This window comes from Amphiprion ocellaris, chromosome 24 (genome assembly GCF_022539595.1).
Source record: "Amphiprion ocellaris isolate individual 3 ecotype Okinawa chromosome 24, ASM2253959v1, whole genome shotgun sequence".
Classification (NCBI taxonomy): domain Eukaryota; kingdom Metazoa; phylum Chordata; class Actinopteri; family Pomacentridae; genus Amphiprion; species Amphiprion ocellaris.
This window is the reverse complement of record NC_072789.1, coordinates 15,735,909-15,763,568: the sequence shown is the minus strand read 5'-3', so window position 1 is coordinate 15,763,568 and position 27,660 is coordinate 15,735,909. Positions and strand designations below refer to the sequence as shown.

The window sequence follows — 27,660 nt, the reverse complement described above, 5'->3', positions numbered from 1 at the left end:
GTCCAGATATTGAACTGTTGGCAGCTGCCCTTCGGCCATATTATGTTCCAAGGGAGTTCAGTCACGTCACAACAATACTTGTATACATCCCACCCAAGGCAACTGACTTGGTTCCATGTGATGTTTTGCATTATACTGTTGCTAGGATACAGACTCAACATCCTGAGGCACTTGTAATAATATCAGGAGACTACAATCATGTCAGCCTCTCCTCTCACCTGACTGGATTTACACAGTTTGTTAACTGCCCTACCAGAGAAAATAAAACCCTAGCCCTGCTGTATGCCAATGTCAAAGAAGCTTACAGAGCTACTGCCATACCACCACTGGGCAGGTCAGGTCATAACTTGGTTTATCTGCAGACCTGTTACAAACCTTGTGTGCTGAGACAGCCTGCAACTAAAGTCAAAATCAGAAGATGGACTCCTCAAGCTAGTGAAGGTCTAAGGGACTGCTTTGAATCAACAGACTGGAATGTGCTGCTGGAAACAGATGAGGACAATATGAACATTGACAGACAGGTTGATTGTGTTAATGAGTACATCAACTTCTGTAGAGACACAGTCATACCTGCAAAGACTGTTCACCGTTTCCCCAATAACAAACCCTGGATCACAAGCGACATAAAGGCAATCCTCAACCAGAAAAAACAAGTTTTTCGAGACGGTGACAAAGAACGGGCTCAAAGAAGCGCAACATGAGTTGAAGAGGAGACTGAAGATGGCAAAGCTAGAATACAAAAAGAAGATAAAGAGGAATTTTCAACACAGCAACATTCGTGATGTGTGGAGAGGAATCGGTACCATCTCTGGACACAACAATAAAAAGAAAAGGGAGCCAATAGTGGGTGATGTAGAAAGAGCTGACGAACTCGACCTGTTCTTCAACAGATTTGACACTGTGGACACACCTACTTCCACTGCTGCTCCTCCTTCTTCTCCTCAACATATGGAAATCCCCACTATAGCTCCATCTTCTCCTTCTCCATCTCTTACACGTCTCCACAGCTGCAGCCACTTCCCTTCTAGCACCTGTACCCTTCTCTGTCACAGAGACAGGGCTGATGTTGGAGCTTGAGAGACTTTGCTCTGGGAAGGAAGCTGGCCCAGATGGTGTGTGTCCAAGGCTGCTTAAAGACTTAAAGTGCTGCACAACTGTGTCAACCTCTCCACCGGATCTTCAACCTGAGTCTACAGCTGGGGCAGGTGCCTGCTCTATGGAAAACATCCTGCATTGTACCGGTACCAAAAATCAAATGTCCGGCTGAACTAAATGACTACAGACCTATTGCCCTTACCTCACACATCATGAAAATTCTGCAGCGGCTGATTCTACGCCTACTGGGGCTTGAGGTCAAAGACAAACTCAATTCCCTGCAGTTTGCATATGTGGCCAGCGGAGGGATCCGGGGATAAACTAGCGTGCTACAATTACTGAATGTGGACACCGGCCAAACAACGCCACCCTGGGACTTTCACCCAGGGAATTATAACCACTACTAACGAGAAGGCAACTCAGGTTCGTTCCACTGATCGGGCAGGAGACATGATTCCAGTGCAGGCGAAAAGATACCAATTTTATTTAATATCAAAAATACTCATTTTAAAACCAATTCTTAAAAACATCCATTCACACGGGATTGTTAAATGAGGGGTTTGGGGACTATTCAGAGCTGGGGGCTCTCTGGTGGAGGTTTGGGCCAACGGGCATCACAAGGGAGCCCAGGAGAAGTCACCCCACTCACACGTGAACATGCACATGCACATGCACATACACGCGCGCGCGCACACGCGCACACACGCACACACACACACACACACACACACACACACACACACACACACACACACACACACACCTCTGAGTGAAGAAATCAAAAAAAAAAAAAAAACAACCAGGGGATGAGCAGCACACCAAACAGGAAGACACCCGAAGACATCAGTCCCCATCACCGCAGGCCCACAACTTCTGCAAATCACAAAGGGAAGGGAACAGTCATTAACCGGGTTCCATAAATCAGTTAACAAAATAACAATTACAAACACTGAAGAAAACTACTTAACATAATAACCAAAAAAACAAGTTTATCAAAACTGAAACATTCAATTAAAGGACTGATGAATAATCACTAACTTATACTTAAACAAAATCCACTGATAATACAAAACGACTAATCAGGTGCAGTCACGTGACAAACAAATCATAAAATCAAACAAAGAAAATACCTAACAGACACAAATGGCCACGTGACTGCAGTAAATACTCCAAAAAAAAAAAAACACAAGGAGAAAAGAAAAACATTAAACCCTATTTTCACACATGCACTCTGAACATTAAAATAAGCAGCATGTACAACGGTTGGTCAGCAGCCACAGAGACAAGCTGGAAGCAGCCCAACACCCACAGCACCAACACAAAAGCAGATAACAGACTAAAAGAAGACAAAGCCGATCGGTAAGCGTCGGCAAAGCAGACCCACGTCTGCGAGACAAACCCACGGAGGCAAAGCAGCAGCATCTCCTGCGTTTATGACCCAGTGTAGCCAGCACAGCTCCAGACAAACGGCGGCCCGCCAATCAGTAAATTCTGTCCGCCACGAGGGAACGGGGAGCAACCGATAGCCACGGTAACAGCCTAAAATGACAAGCTGTTACACACATGCAACATAAACACGTCACGGGATAGCCATCAAAGGGAACCTACCAGTAATGGCCCGCGAGCGGCTCACAGCTCGAACTGGACGTACAGCAGCCGGCAAGCGGCTCAGCTCTCTCGCTATGGACGCCCAACAGTGACTCTATAAATATAAACGGCTACTATAACCACTACAAATGAACACAGCCTTAAACAAAGGGCAAACAATGCAGCAACTGCTACCATACCTGTTGGCAACGGTAAACAGGAAGTGAGGCAAACAGGAAGCGGGGCGTGCCCCTGACGTCGCAGCAAGAGAACGGTGAGTAACCCTTGCCCAGCTTTATAGTGCGTCCTCCTGTCATGATTGGTCAAAGCAAGTCACGGTCATTATGTGACAGTAGCATAACACAGCCGACCCAAAGAGGATGCAGCATTCATTCTGCTACACATACAAAGAACACATTGGAGTGGATGATGCCATCCTCTTCATGCTTCACTATGCTCTGTCTCCTCTGGGTCATCTGGAGGAACCTGGAGTTTATGTGAGAATCCTGTTCTTTGATTTTTCAAACGCATTCAACTCCATCCAACCCGCCATACTCAAAGACAAGCTCACAGAGTTGGCAGTGGATCCTTCCTGTGTTTCTTGGATCATAGATTACCTGACAGGAAGGCCACAGTTTGTCAGGCTGGGGAACTGGGCTCCACAAGGAACAGTCCTGGCTCCATTCCTGTTCACACTGTATACATCAGACTTCAAATACAGCACTGAGTCCTGCCACATTCAGAAATACTCTGATGACACTGCTATTGTGGCATGTATCAGAAATGGACATGAAGCTGAATACAGGGATGTGATAAATGCCTTCAGTAACTGGAGTCACGAAAACTGCCTGCTACTCAACACCTCAAAGACAAAGGAAATGATCATCGATTTCCGCAGATCCAAACCCCCTTTTCAGTCAGTGAACACTTGCGATGTGGACATCGAGGTGGTGACATCATATAAATATTTAGGTGTCCACCTTGATAATAAGTTAGTCTGGTCTAAAGATGTAGACTTCATCTACAAAAAGGGCCAGAGCTGACTTTTTTTCCTCAGAAGACTTCGATCATTAGACATCTGCAGTAAGATGCTGCAGATGTTTTATCAGTCTGTGGTAGCAAGTGTCCTGTTTTATGCTGCAGTCTGCTGGGGAGGCAGTATAAAAAACAAGGATGCAAGGTGTCTGAACAAACTGATTAAAAGAGCTGGCTCTGTGGGTGGAATCAGATTGAACTCATTGGAGGATGAGGTGGAGAGACAGGCACTGAAAAAGATGGAGGCCATTTTGACAAACCTGGATCATCCACTTCATATCTGCCTCAATGAACAACAAAACATCGGTGGTGCATGGCTCCTATCCCTGCAATGCAGGACTGAAAGCTTCAGAAAATCTTTCTTGCCATCAACAATCAGACTATTGAATTCAAAAGTAAACAGATGAGACCAGACAATTGAATTTCTCTTCGGGGATTAATAGTCATTGTATTATATTGTATTGTAGAATAGATCTTCTGCTGCATAGCTGCTGAACCACACCATGTAGCAGGAGACCAGGAGGTTTTCTGTTTTCCCTCCACCATCTGATGGAAGATCTTTGAGGACCAGTTTGATCAGTAGATGTAACCAGTGGTTTGTCTTCTCTGCGTTGTTTAGTTAGCCAAGACATAGACCTTTTTTGAAGGCAATCTCCATTGATTACAGCCTTGACAGCCAAAAACAAAATGTGTTGAAGGATGAAGGATAGAACATCCATCCCACCTGTGGTGAGGTTCATGGTCTCTCTGCTCTCCCTGAAGAGGAGCTACACCCTCATAGGGACCCTATGACCCTTTTCAGATGTGAGGCTGTTAAAAGGTTGTTGGTTCCTTTCAGACTGTAGGGACTGAGAGCCAATCACTGGGCAGCAGAGTGTCTCCTGAGACTGAGAGAGAATGAAGTGTCCAGCTCACTGACACTATGAGGAGTCCAGACTTCATCAAGAGTGGAGATAAACAGTTTAAACACATGAGTTTGGAGATCCTTAGTTTGGTTCCAGTGGGATTCATGTGTCAGTGAAAAGCAAAGCATGAGTCTCAACAGCACAAGTAGAAGTGAAGGAACCTGAAGAACAAGGACTGGAGATCAGAAGACGTTTGTTCTGTAACAATATCAGAGATGTAACCAAGTCTGACAGTGATTTAATCGCTGCCATCAGCATCAAGTTGACTATTTTTCAGATTGTAAAGAAGGAAAAAGTCCAAACTGTGACTTGTCCAAGTGTGTGTCCTGATTTGAATCCAACAGACCAACTTTGGGGTATTTTAAAGACAAAGGTAGAGCAACTCAAACCCTCCAACAAAGAGCAGATGAAGACATAGTCTCTGAAGACGGTGGAAAATCTCTGCAGAAATGTGGTTACTTCATGCTGAGGAGGATTAAATGTGTCATCAAAAATAAAGGTGGACATAGAAAGTAGTGAAAAAATCCAACATTCTAATGACAGTAATGAAAGATGTACTGACATTTATGGGATTCATTTCTTGCTGTTTGGCCTGTATTCTTCATTTAGTAAATCTAAACTGTCAGTTTGTTTTTTAATCAGATCAAATACTTTACTGCTGAGCTTCAAAGTAATCTGATTACTGTAATGTGCTCCACTTTGGATTATTTTCAAATTTAAATATTTTTGCAGAGGACTGTCCTCAGTGCATGGGCTGCACAGTGGCGTAGTGGTTAGCACTTTCGCCTTGCAGCTAGAAGATCCCTGGTTCGCATTCCGGCTTTCCCGGGATCTTTCTGCATGGAGTTTGCATGTTCTCCCTGTGCATGCGTGGGTTTTCTCCAGGTACTCCGGCTTCCTCCCACAGTCCAAAAATATGCTGAGGTTAATTGAGCATTCTAAATTGCCCGTAGGTGTGAATGTGTGAGTGCTTGTTTGTCTATATATGTAGCCCTGCGACAGACTGGTGACCTGTCTAGGGTGTCCCCTGCCTTCGCCCGAGTCAGCTGGGATAGGCTCCAGCCCCCCCGCGACCCTAGTGAGGATTAAGCGGTGTATAGATAATGGATGGATGTCCTCAGTGCTGCTGTATTCTGGACATAGTGGGATGTATTTGTTGTTGAATTCACTGCTGTCTTTTCAACAGGACAGAACATACTGTACTTAATGTATTACTTCTTTTCTTCTCTTTGTCTCTTCAGACTGAGTAGCTGTAATCTGTCAGAGAGAAGCTGTGGAGCTCTGTCCTCAGTCCTCAGCTCCCAGTCCTCCAGTGTGACAGAGCTGGACCTGACTAACAACAACCTGCAGGATTCAGGAGTGGAGAGTCTTTCTGCTGGACTGAAGAGTCCACACTGTAAACTGGAAGCTCTCAGGTCAGGACTCATCAACCTGTTCATCTGATGACCATTTAAAATGTGTTTTTATTCATAATGAGCAGAACAGCTGAGGTGGGAGGTTTTCTGTATTTGTATGACTCAGATCAGTTGTGTTACTGACCTTTAGCACTAGTTTCTCTTAATGAGGCCTCTTCCACTACAGGAACTGAACAACCTGGAACCTGCATCACAGAAGCAGAACCTGTAAGAACCTGTGAAGTTTTGGTTCTGCATTCTGTTTTAGTTTCCACTGTTTGACAGAATAGAATAGTATAATAGAACTGTTCAGGAGAAATTGTGTTGTCCAGATATTGAACTGTTGGCAGCTGCCCTTCGGCCATATTATGTTCCAAGGGAGTTCAGTCACGTCACAACAATACTTGTATACATCCCACCCAAGGCAACTGACTTGGTTCCATGTGATGTTTTGCATTATACTGTTGCTAGGATACAGACTCAACATCCTGAGGCACTTGTAATAATATCAGGAGACTACAATCATGTCAGCCTCTCCTCTCACCTGACTGGATTTACACAGTTTGTTAACTGCCCTACCAGAGAAAATAAAACCCTAGCCCTGCTGTATGCCAATGTCAAAGAAGCTTACAGAGCTACTGCCATACCACCACTGGGCAGGTCAGGTCATAACTTGGTTTATCTGCAGACCTGTTACAAACCTTGTGTGCTGAGACAGCCTGCAACTAAAGTCAAAATCAGAAGATGGACTCCTCAAGCTAGTGAAGGTCTAAGGGACTGCTTTGAATCAACAGACTGGAATGTGCTGCTGGAAACAGATGAGGACAGTATGAACATTGACAGACAGGTTGATTGTGTTACTGAGTACATCAACTTCTGTAGAGACACAGTCATACCTGCAAAGACTGTTCACCGTTTCCCCAATAACAAACCCTGGATCACAAGCGACATAAAGGCAATCCTCAACCAGAAAAAACAAGTTTTTCGAGACGGTGACAAAGAACGGGCTCAAAGAAGCGCAACATGAGTTGAAGAGGAGACTGAAGATGGCAAAGCTAGAATACAAAAAGAAGATAAAGAGGAATTTTCAACACAGCAACATTCGTGATGTGTGGAGAGGAATCGGTACCATCTCTGGACACAACAATAAAAAGAAAAGGGAGCCAATAGTGGGTGATGTAGAAAGAGCTGACGAACTCGACCTGTTCTTCAACAGATTTGACACTGTGGACACACCTACTTCCACTGCTGCTCCTCCTTCTTCTCCTCAACATATGGAAATCCCCACTATAGCTCCATCTTCTCCTTCTCCATCTCTTACACGTCTCCACAGCTGCAGCCACTTCCCTTCTAGCACCTGTACCCTTCTCTGTCACAGAGACAGGGCTGATGTTGGAGCTTGAGAGACTTTGCTCTGGGAAGGAAGCTGGCCCAGATGGTGTGTGTCCAAGGCTGCTTAAAGACTTAAAGTGCTGCACAACTGTGTCAACCTCTCCACCGGATCTTCAACCTGAGTCTACAGCTGGGGCAGGTGCCTGCTCTATGGAAAACATCCTGCATTGTACCGGTACCAAAAATCAAATGTCCGGCTGAACTAAATGACTACAGACCTATTGCCCTTACCTCACACATCATGAAAATTCTGCAGCGGCTGATTCTACGCCTACTGGGGCTTGAGGTCAAAGACAAACTCAATTCCCTGCAGTTTGCATATGTGGCCAGCGGAGGGATCCGGGGATAAACTAGCGTGCTACAATTACTGAATGTGGACACCGGCCAAACAACGCCACCCTGGGACTTTCACCCAGGGAATTATAACCACTACTAACGAGAAGGCAACTCAGGTTCGTTCCACTGATCGGGCAGGAGACATGATTCCAGTGCAGGCGAAAAGATGCCAATTTTATTTAATATCAAAAATACTCATTTTAAAACCAATTCTTAAAAACATCCATTCACACGGGATTGTTAAATGAGGGGTTTGGGGACTATTCAGAGCTGGGGGCTCTCTGGTGGAGGTTTGGGCCAACGGGCATCACAAGGGAGCCCAGGAGAAGTCACCCCACTCACACGTGAACATGCGCGCGCGCGCGCGCACGCACGCACACACACACACACACACACACACACACACACACACACACACACACACACACACACACACACACACACACACACACACACACACACACACACACACACACACACACACCCCTGAGTGAAGAAATCAAAAAAAAAAAAAAAACAACCAGGGGATGAGCAGCACACCAAACAGGAAGACACCCGAAGACATCAGTCCCCACCACCGCAGGCCCACAACTTCTGCAAATCACAAAGGGAAGGGAACAGTCATTAACCGGGTTCCATAAATCAGTTAACAAAATAACAATTACAAACACTGAAGAAAACTACTTAACATAATAACCAAAAAAACAAGTTTATCAAAACTGAAACATTCAATTAAAGGACTGATGAATAATCACTAACTTATACTTAAACAAAATCCACTGATAATACAAAACGACTAATCAGGTGCAGTCACGTGACAAACAAATCATAAAATCAAACAAAGAAAATACCTAACAGACACAAATGGCCACGTGACTGCAGTAAATACTCCAAAAAAAAAAAAAAACACAAGGAGAAAAGAAAAACATTAAACCCTATTTTCACACATGCACTCTGAACATTAAAATAAGCAGCATGTACAACGGTTGGTCAGCAGCCACAGAGACAAGCTGGAAGCAGCCTAACACCCACAGCACCAACACAAAAGCAGATAACAGACTAAAAGAAGACAAAGCCGATCGGTAAGCGTCGGCAAAGCAGACCCACGTCTGCGAGACAAACCCACGGAGGCAAAGCAGCAGCATCTCCTGCGTTTATGACCCAGTGTAGCCAGCACAGCTCCAGACAAACGGCGGCCCGCCAATCAGTAAATTCTGTCCGCCACGAGGGAACGGGGAGCAACCGGTAGCCACGGTAACAGCCTAAAATGACAAGCTGTTACACACATGCAACATAAACACGTCACGGGATAGCCATCAAAGGGAACCTACCAGTAATGGCCCGCGAGCGGCTCACAGCTCGAACTGGACGTACAGCAGCCGGCAAGCGGCTCAGCTCTCTGGCTATGGACGCCCAACAGTGACTCTATAAATATAAACGGCTACTATAACCACTACAAATGAACACAGCCTTAAACAAAGGGCAAACAATGCAGCAACTGCTACCATACCTGTTGGCAACGGTAAACAGGAAGTGAGGCAAACAGGAAGCGGGGCGTGCCCCTGACGTCGCAGCAAGAGAACGGTGAGTAACCCTTGCCCAGCTTTATAGTGCGTCCTCCTGTCATGATTGGTCAAAGCAAGTCACGGTCATTATGTGACAGTAGCATAACACAGCCGACCCAAAGAGGATGCAGCATTCATTCTGCTACACATACAAAGAACACATTGGAGTGGATGATGCCATCCTCTTCATGCTTCACTATGCTCTGTCTCCTCTGGGTCATCTGGAGGAACCTGGAGTTTATGTGAGAATCCTGTTCTTTGATTTTTCAAACGCATTCAACTCCATCCAACCCGCCATACTCAAAGACAAGCTCACAGAGTTGGCAGTGGATCCTTCCTGTGTTTCTTGGATCATAGATTACCTGACAGGAAGGCCACAGTTTGTCAGGCTGAGGAACTGGGCTCCACAAGGAACAGTCCTGGCTCCATTCCTGTTCACACTGTATACATCAGACTTCAAATACAGCACTGAGTCCTGCCACATTCAGAAATACTCTGATGACACTGCTATTGTGGCATGTATCAGAAATGGACATGAAGCTGAATACAGGGATGTGATAAATGCCTTCAGTAACTGGAGTCACGAAAACTGCCTGCTACTCAACACCTCAAAGACAAAGGAAATGATCATCGATTTCCGCAGATCCAAACCCCCTTTTCAGTCAGTGAACACTTGCGATGTGGACATCGAGGTGGTGACATCGTATAAATATTTAGGTGTCCACCTTGATAATAAGTTAGTCTGGTCTAAAGATGTAGACTTCATCTACAAAAAGGGCCAGAGCTGACTTTTTTTCCTCAGAAGACTTCGATCATTAGACATCTGCAGTAAGATGCTGCAGATGTTTTATCAGTCTGTGGTAGCAAGTGTCCTGTTTTATGCTGCAGTCTGCTGGGGAGGCAGTATAAAAAACAAGGATGCAAGGTGTCTGAACAAACTGATTAAAAGAGCTGGCTCTGTGGGTGGAATCAGATTGAACTCATTGGAGGATGAGGTGGAGAGACAGGCACTGAAAAAGATGGAGGCCATTTTGACAAACCTGGATCATCCACTTCATATCTGCCTCAATGAACAACAAAACATCGGTGGTGCATGGCTCCTATCCCTGCACTGCAGGACTGAAAGCTTCAGAAAATCTTTCTTGCCATCAACAATCAGACTATTGAATTCAAAAGTAAACAGATGAGACCAGACAATTGAATTTCTCTTCGGGGATTAATAGTCATTGTATTATATTGTATTGTAGAATAGATCTTCTGCTGCATAGCTGCTGAACCACACCATGTAGCAGGAGACCAGGAGGTTTTCTGTTTTCCCTCCACCATCTGATGGAAGATCTTTGAGGACCAGTTTGATCAGTAGATGTAACCAGTGGTTTGTCTTCTCTGCGTTGTTTAGTTAGCCAAGACATAGACCTTTTTTGAAGGCAATCTCCATTGATTACAGCCTTGACAGCCAAAAACAAAATGTGTTGAAGGATGAAGGATAGAACATCCATCCCACCTGTGGTGAGGTTCATGGTCTCTCTGCTCTCCCTGAAGAGGAGCTACACCCTCATAGGGACCCTATGACCCTTTTCAGATGTGAGGCTGTTAAAAGGTTGTTGGTTCCTTTCAGACTGTAGGGACTGAGAGCCAATCACTGGGCAGCAGAGTGTCTCCTGAGACTGAGAGAGAATGAAGTGTCCAGCTCACTGACACTATGAGGAGTCCAGACTTCATCAAGAGTGGAGATAAACAGTTTAAACACATGAGTTTGGAGATCCTTAGTTTGGTTCCAGTGGGATTCATGTGTCAGTGAAAAGCAAAGCATGAGTCTCAACAGCACAAGTAGAAGTGAAGGAACCTGAAGAACAAGGACTGGAGATCAGAAGACGTTTGTTCTGTAACAATATCAGAGATGTAACCAAGTCTGACAGTGATTTAATCGCTGCCATCAGCATCAAGTTGACTATTTTTCAGATTGTAAAGAAGGAAAAAGTCCAAACTGTGACTTGTCCAAGTGTGTGTCCTGATTTGAATCCAACAGACCAACTTTGGGGTATTTTAAAGACAAAGGTAGAGCAACTCAAACCCTCCAACAAAGAGCAGATGAAGACATAGTCTCTGAAGACGGTGGAAAATCTCTGCAGAAATGTGGTTACTTCATGCTGAGGAGGATTAAATGTGTCATCAAAAATAAAGGTGGACATAGAAAGTAGTGAAAAAATCCAACATTCTAATGACAGTAATGAAAGATGTACTGACATTTATGGGATTCATTTCTTGCTGTTTGGCCTGTATTCTTCATTTAGTAAATCTAAACTGTCAGTTTGTTTTTTAATCAGATCAAATACTTTACTGCTGAGCTTCAAAGTAATCTGATTACTGTAATGTGCTCCACTTTGGATTATTTTCAAATTTAAATATTTTTGCAGAGGACTGTCCTCAGTGCATGGGCTGCACAGTGGCGTAGTGGTTAGCACTTTCGCCTTGCAGCTAGAAGATCCCTGGTTCGCATTCCGGCTTTCCCGGGATCTTTCTGCATGGAGTTTGCATGTTCTCCCTGTGCATGCGTGGGTTTTCTCCAGGTACTCCGGCTTCCTCCCACAGTCCAAAAATATGCTGAGGTTAATTGAGCATTCTAAATTGCCCGTAGGTGTGAATGTGTGAGTGCTTGTTTGTCTATATATGTAGCCCTGCGACAGACTGGTGACCTGTCTAGGGTGTCCCCTGCCTTCGCCCGAGTCAGCTGGGATAGGCTCCAGCCCCCCCGCGACCCTAGTGAGGATTAAGCGGTGTATAGATAATGGATGGATGTCCTCAGTGCTGCTGTATTCTGGACATAGTGGGATGTATTTGTTGTTGAATTCACTGCTGTCTTTTCAACAGGACAGAACATACTGTACTTAATGTATTACTTCTTTTCTTCTCTTTGTCTCTTCAGACTGAGTAGCTGTAATCTGTCAGAGAGAAGCTGTGGAGCTCTGTCCTCAGTCCTCAGCTCCCAGTCCTCCAGTGTGACAGAGCTGGACCTGACTAACAACAACCTGCAGGATTCAGGAGTGGAGAGTCTTTCTGCTGGACTGAAGAGTCCACACTGTAAACTGGAAGCTCTCAGGTCAGGACTCATCAACCTGTTCATCTGATGACCATTTAAAATGTGTTTTTATTCATAATGAGCAGAACAGCTGAGGTGGGAGGTTTTCTGTATTTGTATGACTCAGATCAGTTGTGTTACTGACCTTTAGCACTAGTTTCTCTTAATGAGGCCTCTTCCACTACAGGAACTGAACAACCTGGAACCTGCATCACAGAAGCAGAACCTGTAAGAACCTGTGAAGTTTTGGTTCTGCATTCTGTTTTAGTTTCCACTGTTTGACAGAATAGAATAGTATAATAGAACTGTTCAGGAGAAATTGTGTTGTCCAGATATTGAACTGTTGGCAGCTGCCCTTCGGCCATATTATGTTCCAAGGGAGTTCAGTCACGTCACAACAATACTTGTATACATCCCACCCAAGGCAACTGACTTGGTTCCATGTGATGTTTTGCATTATACTGTTGCTAGGATACAGACTCAACATCCTGAGGCACTTGTAATAATATCAGGAGACTACAATCATGTCAGCCTCTCCTCTCACCTGACTGGATTTACACAGTTTGTTAACTGCCCTACCAGAGAAAATAAAACCCTAGCCCTGCTGTATGCCAATGTCAAAGAAGCTTACAGAGCTACTGCCATACCACCACTGGGCAGGTCAGGTCATAACTTGGTTTATCTGCAGACCTGTTACAAACCTTGTGTGCTGAGACAGCCTGCAACTAAAGTCAAAATCAGAAGATGGACTCCTCAAGCTAGTGAAGGTCTAAGGGACTGCTTTGAATCAACAGACTGGAATGTGCTGCTGGAAACAGATGAGGACAGTATGAACATTGACAGACAGGTTGATTGTGTTACTGAGTACATCAACTTCTGTAGAGACACAGTCATACCTGCAAAGACTGTTCACCGTTTCCCCAATAACAAACCCTGGATCACAAGCGACATAAAGGCAATCCTCAACCAGAAAAAACAAGTTTTTCGAGACGGTGACAAAGAACGGGCTCAAAGAAGCGCAACATGAGTTGAAGAGGAGACTGAAGATGGCAAAGCTAGAATACAAAAAGAAGATAAAGAGGAATTTTCAACACAGCAACATTCGTGATGTGTGGAGAGGAATCGGTACCATCTCTGGACACAACAATAAAAAGAAAAGGGAGCCAATAGTGGGTGATGTAGAAAGAGCTGACGAACTCGACCTGTTCTTCAACAGATTTGACACTGTGGACACACCTACTTCCACTGCTGCTCCTCCTTCTTCTCCTCAACATATGGAAATCCCCACTATAGCTCCATCTTCTCCTTCTCCATCTCTTACACGTCTCCACAGCTGCAGCCACTTCCCTTCTAGCACCTGTACCCTTCTCTGTCACAGAGACAGGGCTGATGTTGGAGCTTGAGAGACTTTGCTCTGGGAAGGAAGCTGGCCCAGATGGTGTGTGTCCAAGGCTGCTTAAAGACTTAAAGTGCTGCACAACTGTGTCAACCTCTCCACCGGATCTTCAACCTGAGTCTACAGCTGGGGCAGGTGCCTGCTCTATGGAAAACATCCTGCATTGTACCGGTACCAAAAATCAAATGTCCGGCTGAACTAAATGACTACAGACCTATTGCCCTTACCTCACACATCATGAAAATTCTGCAGCGGCTGATTCTACGCCTACTGGGGCTTGAGGTCAAAGACAAACTCAATTCCCTGCAGTTTGCATATGTGGCCAGCGGAGGGATCCGGGGATAAACTAGCGTGCTACAATTACTGAATGTGGACACCGGCCAAACAACGCCACCCTGGGACTTTCACCCAGGGAATTATAACCACTACTAACGAGAAGGCAACTCAGGTTCGTTCCACTGATCGGGCAGGAGACATGATTCCAGTGCAGGCGAAAAGATGCCAATTTTATTTAATATCAAAAATACTCATTTTAAAACCAATTCTTAAAAACATCCATTCACACGGGATTGTTAAATGAGGGGTTTGGGGACTATTCAGAGCTGGGGGCTCTCTGGTGGAGGTTTGGGCCAACGGGCATCACAAGGGAGCCCAGGAGAAGTCACCCCACTCACACGTGAACATGCGCGCGCGCGCGCGCACGCACGCACACACACACACACACACACACACACACACACACACACACACACACACACACACACACACACACACACACACACACACACACACACACACACACACACACACACACACACCCCTGAGTGAAGAAATCAAAAAAAAAAAAAAAACAACCAGGGGATGAGCAGCACACCAAACAGGAAGACACCCGAAGACATCAGTCCCCACCACCGCAGGCCCACAACTTCTGCAAATCACAAAGGGAAGGGAACAGTCATTAACCGGGTTCCATAAATCAGTTAACAAAATAACAATTACAAACACTGAAGAAAACTACTTAACATAATAACCAAAAAAACAAGTTTATCAAAACTGAAACATTCAATTAAAGGACTGATGAATAATCACTAACTTATACTTAAACAAAATCCACTGATAATACAAAACGACTAATCAGGTGCAGTCACGTGACAAACAAATCATAAAATCAAACAAAGAAAATACCTAACAGACACAAATGGCCACGTGACTGCAGTAAATACTCCAAAAAAAAAAAAAAACACAAGGAGAAAAGAAAAACATTAAACCCTATTTTCACACATGCACTCTGAACATTAAAATAAGCAGCATGTACAACGGTTGGTCAGCAGCCACAGAGACAAGCTGGAAGCAGCCTAACACCCACAGCACCAACACAAAAGCAGATAACAGACTAAAAGAAGACAAAGCCGATCGGTAAGCGTCGGCAAAGCAGACCCACGTCTGCGAGACAAACCCACGGAGGCAAAGCAGCAGCATCTCCTGCGTTTATGACCCAGTGTAGCCAGCACAGCTCCAGACAAACGGCGGCCCGCCAATCAGTAAATTCTGTCCGCCACGAGGGAACGGGGAGCAACCGGTAGCCACGGTAACAGCCTAAAATGACAAGCTGTTACACACATGCAACATAAACACGTCACGGGATAGCCATCAAAGGGAACCTACCAGTAATGGCCCGCGAGCGGCTCACAGCTCGAACTGGACGTACAGCAGCCGGCAAGCGGCTCAGCTCTCTGGCTATGGACGCCCAACAGTGACTCTATAAATATAAACGGCTACTATAACCACTACAAATGAACACAGCCTTAAACAAAGGGCAAACAATGCAGCAACTGCTACCATACCTGTTGGCAACGGTAAACAGGAAGTGAGGCAAACAGGAAGCGGGGCGTGCCCCTGACGTCGCAGCAAGAGAACGGTGAGTAACCCTTGCCCAGCTTTATAGTGCGTCCTCCTGTCATGATTGGTCAAAGCAAGTCACGGTCATTATGTGACAGTAGCATAACACAGCCGACCCAAAGAGGATGCAGCATTCATTCTGCTACACATACAAAGAACACATTGGAGTGGATGATGCCATCCTCTTCATGCTTCACTATGCTCTGTCTCCTCTGGGTCATCTGGAGGAACCTGGAGTTTATGTGAGAATCCTGTTCTTTGATTTTTCAAACGCATTCAACTCCATCCAACCCGCCATACTCAAAGACAAGCTCACAGAGTTGGCAGTGGATCCTTCCTGTGTTTCTTGGATCATAGATTACCTGACAGGAAGGCCACAGTTTGTCAGGCTGAGGAACTGGGCTCCACAAGGAACAGTCCTGGCTCCATTCCTGTTCACACTGTATACATCAGACTTCAAATACAGCACTGAGTCCTGCCACATTCAGAAATACTCTGATGACACTGCTATTGTGGCATGTATCAGAAATGGACATGAAGCTGAATACAGGGATGTGATAAATGCCTTCAGTAACTGGAGTCACGAAAACTGCCTGCTACTCAACACCTCAAAGACAAAGGAAATGATCATCGATTTCCGCAGATCCAAACCCCCTTTTCAGTCAGTGAACACTTGCGATGTGGACATCGAGGTGGTGACATCGTATAAATATTTAGGTGTCCACCTTGATAATAAGTTAGTCTGGTCTAAAGATGTAGACTTCATCTACAAAAAGGGCCAGAGCTGACTTTTTTTCCTCAGAAGACTTCGATCATTAGACATCTGCAGTAAGATGCTGCAGATGTTTTATCAGTCTGTGGTAGCAAGTGTCCTGTTTTATGCTGCAGTCTGCTGGGGAGGCAGTATAAAAAACAAGGATGCAAGGTGTCTGAACAAACTGATTAAAAGAGCTGGCTCTGTGGGTGGAATCAGATTGAACTCATTGGAGGATGAGGTGGAGAGACAGGCACTGAAAAAGATGGAGGCCATTTTGACAAACCTGGATCATCCACTTCATATCTGCCTCAATGAACAACAAAACATCGGTGGTGCATGGCTCCTATCCCTGCACTGCAGGACTGAAAGCTTCAGAAAATCTTTCTTGCCATCAACAATCAGACTATTGAATTCAAAAGTAAACAGATGAGACCAGACAATTGAATTTCTCTTCGGGGATTAATAGTCATTGTATTATATTGTATTGTAGAATAGATCTTCTGCTGCATAGCTGCTGAACCACACCATGTAGCAGGAGACCAGGAGGTTTTCTGTTTTCCCTCCACCATCTGATGGAAGATCTTTGAGGACCAGTTTGATCAGTAGATGTAACCAGTGGTTTGTCTTCTCTGCGTTGTTTAGTTAGCCAAGACATAGACCTTTTTTGAAGGCAATCTCCATTGATTACAGCCTTGACAGCCAAAAACAAAATGTTTTGAAGGATGAAGGATAGAACATCCATCCCACCTGTGGTGAGGTTCATGGTCTCTCTGCTCTCCCTGAAGAGGAGCTACACCCTCATAGGGACCCTATGACCCTTTTCAGATGTGAGGCTGTTAAAAGGTTGTTGGTTCCTTTCAGACTGTAGGGACTGAGAGCCAATCACTGGGCAGCAGAGTGTCTCCTGAGACTGAGAGAGAATGAAGTGTCCAGCTCACTGACACTATGAGGAGTCCAGACTTCATCAAGAGTGGAGATAAACAGTTTAAACACATGAGTTTGGAGATCCTTAGTTTGGTTCCAGTGGGATTCATGTGTCAGTGAAAAGCAAAGCATGAGTCTCAACAGCACAAGTAGAAGTGAAGGAACCTGAAGAACAAGGACTGGAGATCAGAAGACGTTTGTTCTGTAACAATATCAGAGATGTAACCAAGTCTGACAGTGATTTAATCGCTGCCATCAGCATCAAGTTGACTATTTTTCAAATTGTAAAGAAGGAAAAAGTCCAAACTGTGACTTGTCCAAGTGTGTGTCCTGATTTGAATCCAACAGACCAACTTTGGGGTATTTTAAAGACAAAGGTAGAGCAACTCAAACCCTCCAACAAAGAGCAGATGAAGACATAGTCTCTGAAGACGGTGGAAAATCTCTGCAGAAATGTGGTTACTTCATGCTGAGGAGGATTAAATGTGTCATCAAAAATAAAGGTGGACATAGAAAGTAGTGAAAAAATCCAACATTCTAATGACAGTAATGAAAGATGTACTGACATTTATGGGATTCATTTCTTGCTGTTTGGCCTGTATTCTTCATTTAGTAAATCTAAACTGTCAGTTTGTTTTTTAATCAGATCAAATACTTTACTGCTGAGCTTCAAAGTAATCTGATTACTGTAATGTGCTCCACTTTGGATTATTTTCAAATTTAAATATTTTTGCAGAGGACTGTCCTCAGTGCATGGGCTGCACAGTGGCGTAGTGGTTAGCACTTTCGCCTTGCAGCTAGAAGATCCCTGGTTCGCATTCCGGCTTTCCCGGGATCTTTCTGCATGGAGTTTGCATGTTCTCCCTGTGCATGCGTGGGTTTTCTCCAGGTACTCCGGCTTCCTCCCACAGTCCAAAAATATGCTGAGGTTAATTGAGCATTCTAAATTGCCCGTAGGTGTGAATGTGTGAGTGCTTGTTTGTCTATATATGTAGCCCTGCGACAGACTGGTGACCTGTCTAGGGTGTCCCCTGCCTTCGCCCGAGTCAGCTGGGATAGGCTCCAGCCCCCCCGCGACCCTAGTGAGGATTAAGCGGTGTATAGATAATGGATGGATGTCCTCAGTGCTGCTGTATTCTGGACATAGTGGGATGTATTTGTTGTTGAATTCACTGCTGTCTTTTCAACAGGACAGAACATACTGTACTTAATGTATTACTTCTTTTCTTCTCTTTGTCTCTTCAGACTGAGTAGCTGTAATCTGTCAGAGAGAAGCTGTGGAGCTCTGTCCTCAGTCCTCAGCTCCCAGTCCTCCAGTGTGACAGAGCTGGACCTGACTAACAACAACCTGCAGGATTCAGGAGTGGAGAGTCTTTCTGCTGGACTGAAGAGTCCACACTGTAAACTGGAAGCTCTCAGGTCAGGACTCATCAACCTGTTCATCTGATGACCATTTAAAATGTGTTTTTATTCATAATGAGCAGAACAGCTGAGGTGGGAGGTTTTCTGTATTTGTATGACTCAGATCAGTTGTGTTACTGACCTTTAGCACGAGTTTCTCTTAATGAGGCCTCTTCCACTACAGGAACTGAACAACCTGGAACCTGCATCACAGAAGCAGAACCTGTAAGAACCTGTGAAGTTTTGGTTCTGCATTCTGTTTTAGTTTCCACTGTTTGACAGAATAGAATAGTATAATAGAACTGTTCAGGAGAAATTGTGTTGTCCAGATATTGAACTGTTGGCAGCTGCCCTTCGGCCATATTATGTTCCAAGGGAGTTCAGTCACGTCACAACAATACTTGTATACATCCCACCCAAGGCAACTGACTTGGTTCCATGTGATGTTTTGCATTATACTGTTGCTAGGATACAGACTCAACATCCTGAGGCACTTGTAATAATATCAGGAGACTACAATCATGTCAGCCTCTCCTCTCACCTGACTGGATTTACACAGTTTGTTAACTGCCCTACCAGAGAAAATAAAACCCTAGCCCTGCTGTATGCCAATGTCAAAGAAGCTTACAGAGCTACTGCCATACCACCACTGGGCAGGTCAGGTCATAACTTGGTTTATCTGCAGACCTGTTACAAACCTTGTGTGCTGAGACAGCCTGCAACTAAAGTCAAAATCAGAAGATGGACTCCTCAAGCTAGTGAAGGTCTAAGGGACTGCTTTGAATCAACAGACTGGAATGTGCTGCTGGAAACAGATGAGGACAATATGAACATTGACAGACAGGTTGATTGTGTTAATGAGTACATCAACTTCTGTAGAGACACAGTCATACCTGCAAAGACTGTTCACCGTTTCCCCAATAACAAACCCTGGATCACAAGCGACATAAAGGCAATCCTCAACCAGAAAAAACAAGTTTTTCGAGATGGTGACAAAGAAGCGCAACATGAGTTGAAGAGGAGACTGAAGATGGCAAAGCTAGAATACAAAATACAAAAAGAAGATAAAGAGGAATTTTCAACACAGCAACATTCGTGATGTGTGGAGAGGAATCGGTACCATCTCTGGACACAACAATAAAAAGAAAAGGGAGCCAATAGTGGGTGATGTAGAAAGAGCTGACAAACTCGACCTGTTCTTCAACAGATTTGACACTGTGGACACACCTACTTCCACTGCTGCTCCTCCTTCTTCTCCTCAACATATGGAAATCCCCACTATAGCTCCATCTTCTCCTTCTCCATCTCTTACACGTCTCCACAGCTGCAGCCACTTCCCTTCTAGCACCTGTACCCTTCTCTGTCACAGAGACAGGGCTGATGTTGGAGCTTGAGAGACTTTGCTCTGGGAAGGAAGCTGGCCCAGATGGTGTGTGTCCAAGGCTGCTTAAAGACTTAAAGTGTTGCACAACTGTGTCAACCTCTCCACCGGATCTTCAACCTGAGTCTACAGCTGGGGCAGGTGCCTGCTCTATGGAAAACATCCTGCATTGTACCGGTACCAAAAATCAAATGTCCGGCTGAACTAAATGACTACAGACCTATTGCCCTTACCTCACACATCATGAAAATTCTGCAGCGGCTGATTCTACGCCTACTGGGGCTTGAGGTCAAAGACAAACTCAATTCCCTGCAGTTTGCATATGTGGCCAGCGGAGGGATCCGGGGATAAACTAGCGTGCTGCAATTACTGAATGTGGACACCGGCCAAACAACGCCACCCTGGGACTTTCACCCAGGGAATTATAACCACTACTAACGAGAAGGCAACTCAGGTTCGTTCCACTGATCGGGCAGGAGACATGATTCCAGTGCAGGCGAAAAGATACCAATTTTATTTAATATCAAAAATACTCATTTTAAAACCAATTCTTAAAAACATCCATTCACACGGGATTGTTAAATGAGGGGTTTGGGGACTATTCAGAGCTGGGGGCTCTCTGGTGGAGGTTTGGGCCAACGGGCATCACAAGGGAGCCCAGGAGAAGTCACCCCACTCACACGTGAACATGCGCGCGCGCGCACACACACACACACACACACACACACCCCTGAGTGAAGAAATCAAAAAAAAAAAAAACAAAAAACAACCAGGGGATGAGCAGCACACCAAACAGGAAGACACCCAAAGACATCAGTCCCCACCACCGCAGGCCCACAACTTCTGCAAATCACAAAGGGAAGGGAACAGTCATTAACCGGGTTCCATAAATCAGTTAACAAAATAACAATTACAAACACTGAAGAAAACTACTTAACATAATAACCAAAAAAAAAGTTTATCAAAACTGAAACATTCAATTAAAGGACTGATGAATAATCACTAACTTATACTTAAACAAAATCCACTGATAATACAAAACGACTAATCAGGTGCAGTCACGTGACAAACAAATCATAAAATCAAACAAAGAAAATACCTAACAGACACAAATGGCCACGTGACTGCAGTAAATACTCCAAAAAAAAAAACAAAAAAAAAAACACAAGGACAAAAGAAAAACATTAAACCCTATTTTCACACATGCACTCTGAACATTAAAATAAGCAGCATGTACAACGGTTGGTCAGCAGCCACAGAGACAAGCTGGAAGCAACCTAACACCCACAGCACCAACACAAAAGCAGATAACAGACTAAAAGAAGACAAAGCCGATCGGTAAGCGTCGGCAAAGCAGACCCACGTCTGCGAGACAAACCCACGGAGGCAAAGCAGCAGCGTCTCCTGCGTTTATGACCCAGTGTAGCCAGCACAGCTCCAGACAAACGGCGGCCCGCCAATCAGTAAATTCTGTCCGCCACGAGGGAACGGGGAGCAACCGGCAGCCACGGTAACAGCCTAAAATGACAAGCTGTTACACACATGCAACATAAACACGTCACGGGATAGCCATCAAAGGGAACCTACCAGTAATGGCCCGCGAGCGGCTCACAGCTCGAACTGGACGTACAGCAGCCGGCAAGCGGCTCAGCTCTCTGGCTATGGACGCCCAACAGTGACTCTATAAATATAAACGGCTACTATAACCACTACAAATGAACACAGCCTTAAACAAAGGGCAAACAATGCAGCAACTACTACCATACCTGTTGGCAACGGTAAACAGGAAGTGAGGCAAACAGGAAGCGGGGCGTGCCCCTGACGTCGCAGCAAGAGAAAGGTGAGTAACCCTTGCCCAGCTTTATAGTGCGTCCTCCTGTCATGATTGGTCAAAGCAAGTCACGGTCATTATGTGACAGTAGCATAACACAGCCGACCCAAAGAGGATGCAGCATTAATTCTGCTACACATACAAAGAACACATTGGAGTGGATGATGCCATCCTCTTCATGCTTCACTATGCTCTGTCTCCTCTGGGTCATCTGGAGGAACCTGGAGTTTATGTGAGAATCCTGTTCTTTGATTTTTCAAACACATTCAACTCCATCCAACCCGCCATACTCAAAGACAAGCTCACAGAGTTGGCAGTGGATCCTTCCTGTGTTTCTTGGATCATAGATTACGTGACAGGAAGGCCACAGTTTGTCAGGCTGGGGAACTGGGCTCCACAAGGAACAGTCCTGGCTCCATTCCTGTTCACACTGTATACATCAGACTTCAAATACAGCACTGAGTCCTGCCACATTCAGAAATACTCTGATGACACTGCTATTGTGGCATGTATCAGAAATGGACATGAAGCTGAATACAGGGATGTGATAAATGCCTTCAGTAACTGGAGTCACGAAAACTGCCTGCTACTCAACACTTCAAAGACAAAGGAAATGATCATCGATTTCCGCAGATCCAAACCCCCTTTTCAGTCAGTGAACACTTGCGATGTGGACATTGAGGTGGTGACATCGTATAAATATTTAGGTGTCCACCTTGATAATAAGTTAGTCTGGTCTAAAGATGTAGACTTCATCTACAAAAAGGGCCAGAGCTGACTTTTTTTCCTCAGAAGACTTCGATCATTAGACATCTGCAGTAAGATGCTGCAGATGTTTTATCAGTCTGTGGTAGCAAGTGTCCTGTTTTATGCTGCAGTCTGCTGGGGAGGCAGTATAAAAAACAAGGATGCAAGGTGTCTGAACAAACTGATTAAAAGAGCTGGCTCTGTGGGTGGAATCAGATTGAACTCATTGGAGGATGAGGTGGAGAGACAGGCACTGAAAAAGATGGAGGCCATTTTGACAAACCTGGATCATCCATTTCATATCTGCCTCAATGAACAACAAAACATCGGTGGTGCATGGCTCCTATCCCTGCACTGCAGGACTGAAAGCTTCAGAAAATCTTTCTTGCCATCAACAATCAGACTATTGAATTCAAAAGTAAACAGATGAGACCAGACAATTGAATTTCTCTTCGGGGATTAATAGTCATTGTATTATATTGTATTGTAGAATAGATCTTCTGCTGCATAGCTGCTGAACCACACCATGTAGCAGGAGACCAGGAGGTTTTCTGTGGTCCACCTAAAGAAGTTGGTCTGAGGTGGTGAGGGAGGTGAGTCTGGTTTACAGTCTCTGTTGGGCCTCCAGCACCTGATGGGAGATCTTCATGGACCAGTTTGATCAGCAGATGTAACCAGTAGTTTCTCTTCTCTGCATTGTTTAGTTAGCTGAGACATAGTACTTTTTTTAAAGGCGCTCTCCAATGATTACAGCCTTGACAGCCAATAAAAAACACACAACTTCCTTCAATTTACAAGTCTTGTTCTCCTACAGAAGTTAAACAACATCGAACCATACTAGTTTGGGAAAGTGAACTGATAAGTAGAATTATATGACATTAAAACACACAAATTACAACAGCACAGTCTGGCTTACCTCTCTCTCTGAACAAACAAAAGGGGAGAGTTAAGGCGGGAAAAACTCCTTTATAGGACGGGGTGGGGCGGCTAAAAGTGTACGTATGGGTACAGGAAACCCCAGCAAAGGTTCCACACAACAACTGAGAGGCAGAACAAACTTTGTATAATTATAACAATACACATAACAATAAAATAACATATATATGGTATATTATATTTATTATTGTATTATTGTATAGAATAGACCACTGCTGCACCACTGACCCTGTTACACAGAGATGTGGACTGAAGACATGAAAGATGAAAGAAAGCACCATATTATCTCTACCTCCTCCTGTGGATACAGAGGGCAGAGGACTTGGTGTGCTTTAATCTGCTGAAATTCACTGTAACTCCTTGGTTTTTGTTGTGTTTCCATCCAGACTGTTATCAGATCATCATTGTGTGAGATGATGAACCTCCTCCCTGCAGGCTGTCTCATTCTTGTCCATTATCAGTCCTACTATGGAGGTATCATCAGACATTTAGAGGATGGTGTTGTTGGGGTGGATGGAGGAGCAGTAATGTGTGAAGAGGAAGTCTAGCATCAGTCTGAGGACACAAACCCCTGAGATGTTCCAGTGTTCAGGATGAGAGTAGATGAGATCTGGTGCTCCACCTGATGTTCTGAAGTCAGTTTCTCAGGAAGTCCAGCATCCATGTGCACATTAAACTCCTGAAGTCCAGACTGCACAGTTTCTGGACCAGTTTGTGTGGAATATTGTGGTAAATGCTGAGTTCAAATCCACAAGCAGCATCCTTCCATGTGTGTTCTTTTGGTCCAGATGTGTCAGGGCTGTGTGGAGAGCTGTTCTGATTGGATCCTCTGTTGTTCTGTTGACCTGAAATGCAAACTGATTGAGCTCAGCAGGGATGGCAGATTTAATATGAAGGAGGATCAGTCTCTGAAACATCTGGTGATGATGGGGGTTCCAGCAACTGGGGATAGTTGTTCAGGCAGTTCTCTATGATTTTCTTGGGGACATTTAAGGCAAGTGTGGACTACAGACTGTTGAGGTGAGAGTTTGAAGATGGTGGTAAATACTTCTGCGAACTGTTCTGCATCGGCCTTAAGAATCCGTCCAGAGACTCCATCTGGACCAGACACTCTCCTCGTGTCGACTCTGTGCAGGATGGGTCTGTCCAGATGTTGTTGCAGTTTTATGAGTTTTATGGGGTTATTTTTTTCTGGTTGTGCAGGATAGATGCTGTCGTCTCTGTTAATTTGTCAAAGTGAACAAAGAGGTTGAGAGAGTTCTGTCTGTAGGTTTGTGGCTGTGTAGCTGTCCTTGTAACCAATGAAAGTCTTTATCTCCTGCCACATGAAGCTGCTGTTATGAAAAGGTTTCTCTATGTGCTGTTTGTATCTGTGCTCTGTCTCTGATGATCCTCTTCAGGCTCCACTGTGTCTCGTTGTTGGTTTGATGGTTCCTGGTTTGAAGGCAGAGCCTCGTTCTCTCAGCAGGGTTCACACTTCACTGTTGGGCCACAGTTTCTGCTTTGGAAACGCTTGAACAGATTTTGTTCCAGTCACATTCTCAGCACAACAGTTTATATCTGAGAGAGCAGCTGCTGTGTTTCCCTCCATGTTCCCTCCTCAAATACCTCCCAGTGGTTGACATTAAAGCAGCCCTGCAGGGCTGAGGTGGCTTCTTTAGTCACACTGAACTGTTTCTATGGATGGTCCCTGTCTTCAGATCACTGGTTTACATTCTGGGATCACGGGAACACATAGATGGTCTGACAATCCCAGATGTAACAGAGGAGTGGATTTATAGGTATCTGTAATGTTAGTGATCTGATCTGGGGTGTTTTTCTGTCTTTGAGAAGTTTCCATTCTTGTTTGAGGTTCAGGTCCATTCTTGTTTGAGGTTCAGGTCCAATTCCTTCTCACCTTTGGAGCCCAAACAGCCACTGAAGCAGTGTTGCCTTCTGTCTTCACTGAGATCAAAGGAATCCTCAGTTCAGATCCTCTTGGGTTCACCTCCTCAGACGTTATGGACCCTGATCCCATCGCTCTCAACTCTGTCTTCATTGGGCGGCAGGACACGTCCCTACCTCAGGTGGTTTATGAGGAACTGAGATTTTGGGTTGAAGAACATGACAACATACTCAGATACTGGCTGAAGATTTTTGGAAAGACTTCCTGGAACAGCAGCTTCCAGGACTCCAGGTCTGTCAGAAATGATGGAGTGAAGCAGCAGCAGCCCTGTAGGTGAGGACAGTCATCGTGACTGTTGATAAGCAGTTGCCTCATGTCCTCTGGTCTGTGGGTAAGGTTAGTTCAGTCTTCCTGCAGCTGAGTCCCATCAGCTGAAGTGTTGGTGAAGGATAGGACATCCATCCCACCTGTGGTGAGGTTCATGGTCTCTCTGCTCTCCCTGAAGAGGAGCAACACCCTCATAGGGATCCTAAGACCCTTTTCAGATGTGAGGCTGTTAAAAGGTTGTTGGTTCCTTTTAGACTGTAGGGACTGAGAGCCAATCACTGGGCAGCAGAGTGTCTCCTGAGACTGAGAGAGAATGAAGAGTCCAGCTCAGTGACACTATGAGGAGTCCAGACTTCATCAAGAGTGGAGATAAACAGTTTAAACACGAGTTTGGAGATCCTTAGTTTGGTTCCAGTGGGATTCATGTGTCAGTGAAAAGCAAAGCATGAGTCTCAGCAACACAAGTCGAAGTGAAGGAACCTGAAGAACAAGGACTGGAGATCAGAAGACATTTGTTCTGCAACAACATACGAGATGTAACCAAGTCTGACAGTGATTTAATCGCTGCCATCAGCATCAAGTTGACTATTTGAGAAGGATTAAATGTGTCATCAGAAATAAAGGTGGACATAGAAAGTAGTGAAAAAATCCAACATTCTAATGACAGTAATGAAAGATGTACTGACCTTTATTGGATTCATTTCTTGATGTTTGGCCTGTGTTCTTCATTTAGTAAATCTAAACTGTCAGTTTGTTTTTTAATCAGATCAAATACTTTACTGCTGAGCTTCAAAGTAATCTGATTACTGTAATGTGCTACACTTTGGATTATTTTCACATTTAAATAATATTGCAGAGGACTGTCCTCAGCGCTGCTGTATTCTGGACATAGTGGGATGTATTTGTTGTTGAATTCACTGCTGTCTTTTCAACAGGACAGAACATACTGTACTTAATGTATTACTTCTTTTCTTCTCTTGGCCTCTTCAGACTGAGTGGTTGTAATCTGTCAGAGAGAAGCTGTGGAGCTCTGTCCTCAGTCCTCAGCTCCCAGTCCTCCAGTGTGACAGAGCTGGACCTGAGTAACAACAACCTGCAGGATTCAGGAGTGGAGAGTCTTTCTGCTGGACTGGAGAGTCCACACTGTAAATTGGAAGCTCTCAGGTCAGGACTCACACTTTGAAACTGATGTGATTTCTATCAGTGGATAAACAGCTAACCTGAGTAGAATCATTTCTGCTGATGGGATTCATCAAATGAGCTTTTACTGAACTTGTGCAGGACTTTGTCAGGGTTTATTTTTGACATGATTAAATCCCACTAATCATTGTTGAGATTGTTGATTTGCATGAGACGCATGAAATGTGCAGCAAAATGTAGCTGAAAGACAAAGAAGAAAAGAAAGAGTGAGAAACATCCAGCCAAGTGTTGTCCGTCAGGTTTGTGTTGTTTTGTGTGTGCAGGCTGTCAGGCTGTCTGGTCACAGAAGAAGGCTGTGCTTCTCTGGCCTCAGCTCTGAGCTTCAAGACCTCAAATCTGAGAGAGCTAGACCTGAGCTACAACCATCCAGGAGACTCAGGAGAGAAGAAGCTGAGGGCTAAAGTGGAAGATCCAGACTGTAGACTGGAAATTCTCAGGTACAGACAGACAGACACTCTCAGGTACAGACAGATAGACACTCTCAGGTACAGACAGACAGACACTCTCAAACTATCATCCTAGTGTTGCAGGCCAAGCCTGCCCCTTTCCATCGGTAGGTTTCAGGGTGTGTGAGACGTCAGAGGAAGT

The 27,660-nt window shown here is 44.8% G+C and overlaps 1 protein-coding gene across 1 annotated transcript in view; it reads left to right on the top strand.

Moving 5' to 3' along the window:
- LOC111579052 (NACHT, LRR and PYD domains-containing protein 12-like) overlaps positions 1-27,660 on the top strand; it is an 84,596-nt gene that overhangs the window by 54,637 nt on the left and 2,299 nt on the right. The window contains exons 7-11 of the mRNA XM_035955556.2: positions 5,864-6,037; positions 12,236-12,409; positions 18,610-18,783; positions 26,863-27,036; positions 27,336-27,509. Of these exons, the coding sequence (XP_035811449.2) occupies positions 5,864-6,037; positions 12,236-12,409; positions 18,610-18,783; positions 26,863-27,036; positions 27,336-27,509 (870 nt within the window). The remainder of the gene's footprint in view (positions 1-5,863; positions 6,038-12,235; positions 12,410-18,609; positions 18,784-26,862; positions 27,037-27,335; positions 27,510-27,660) is intronic.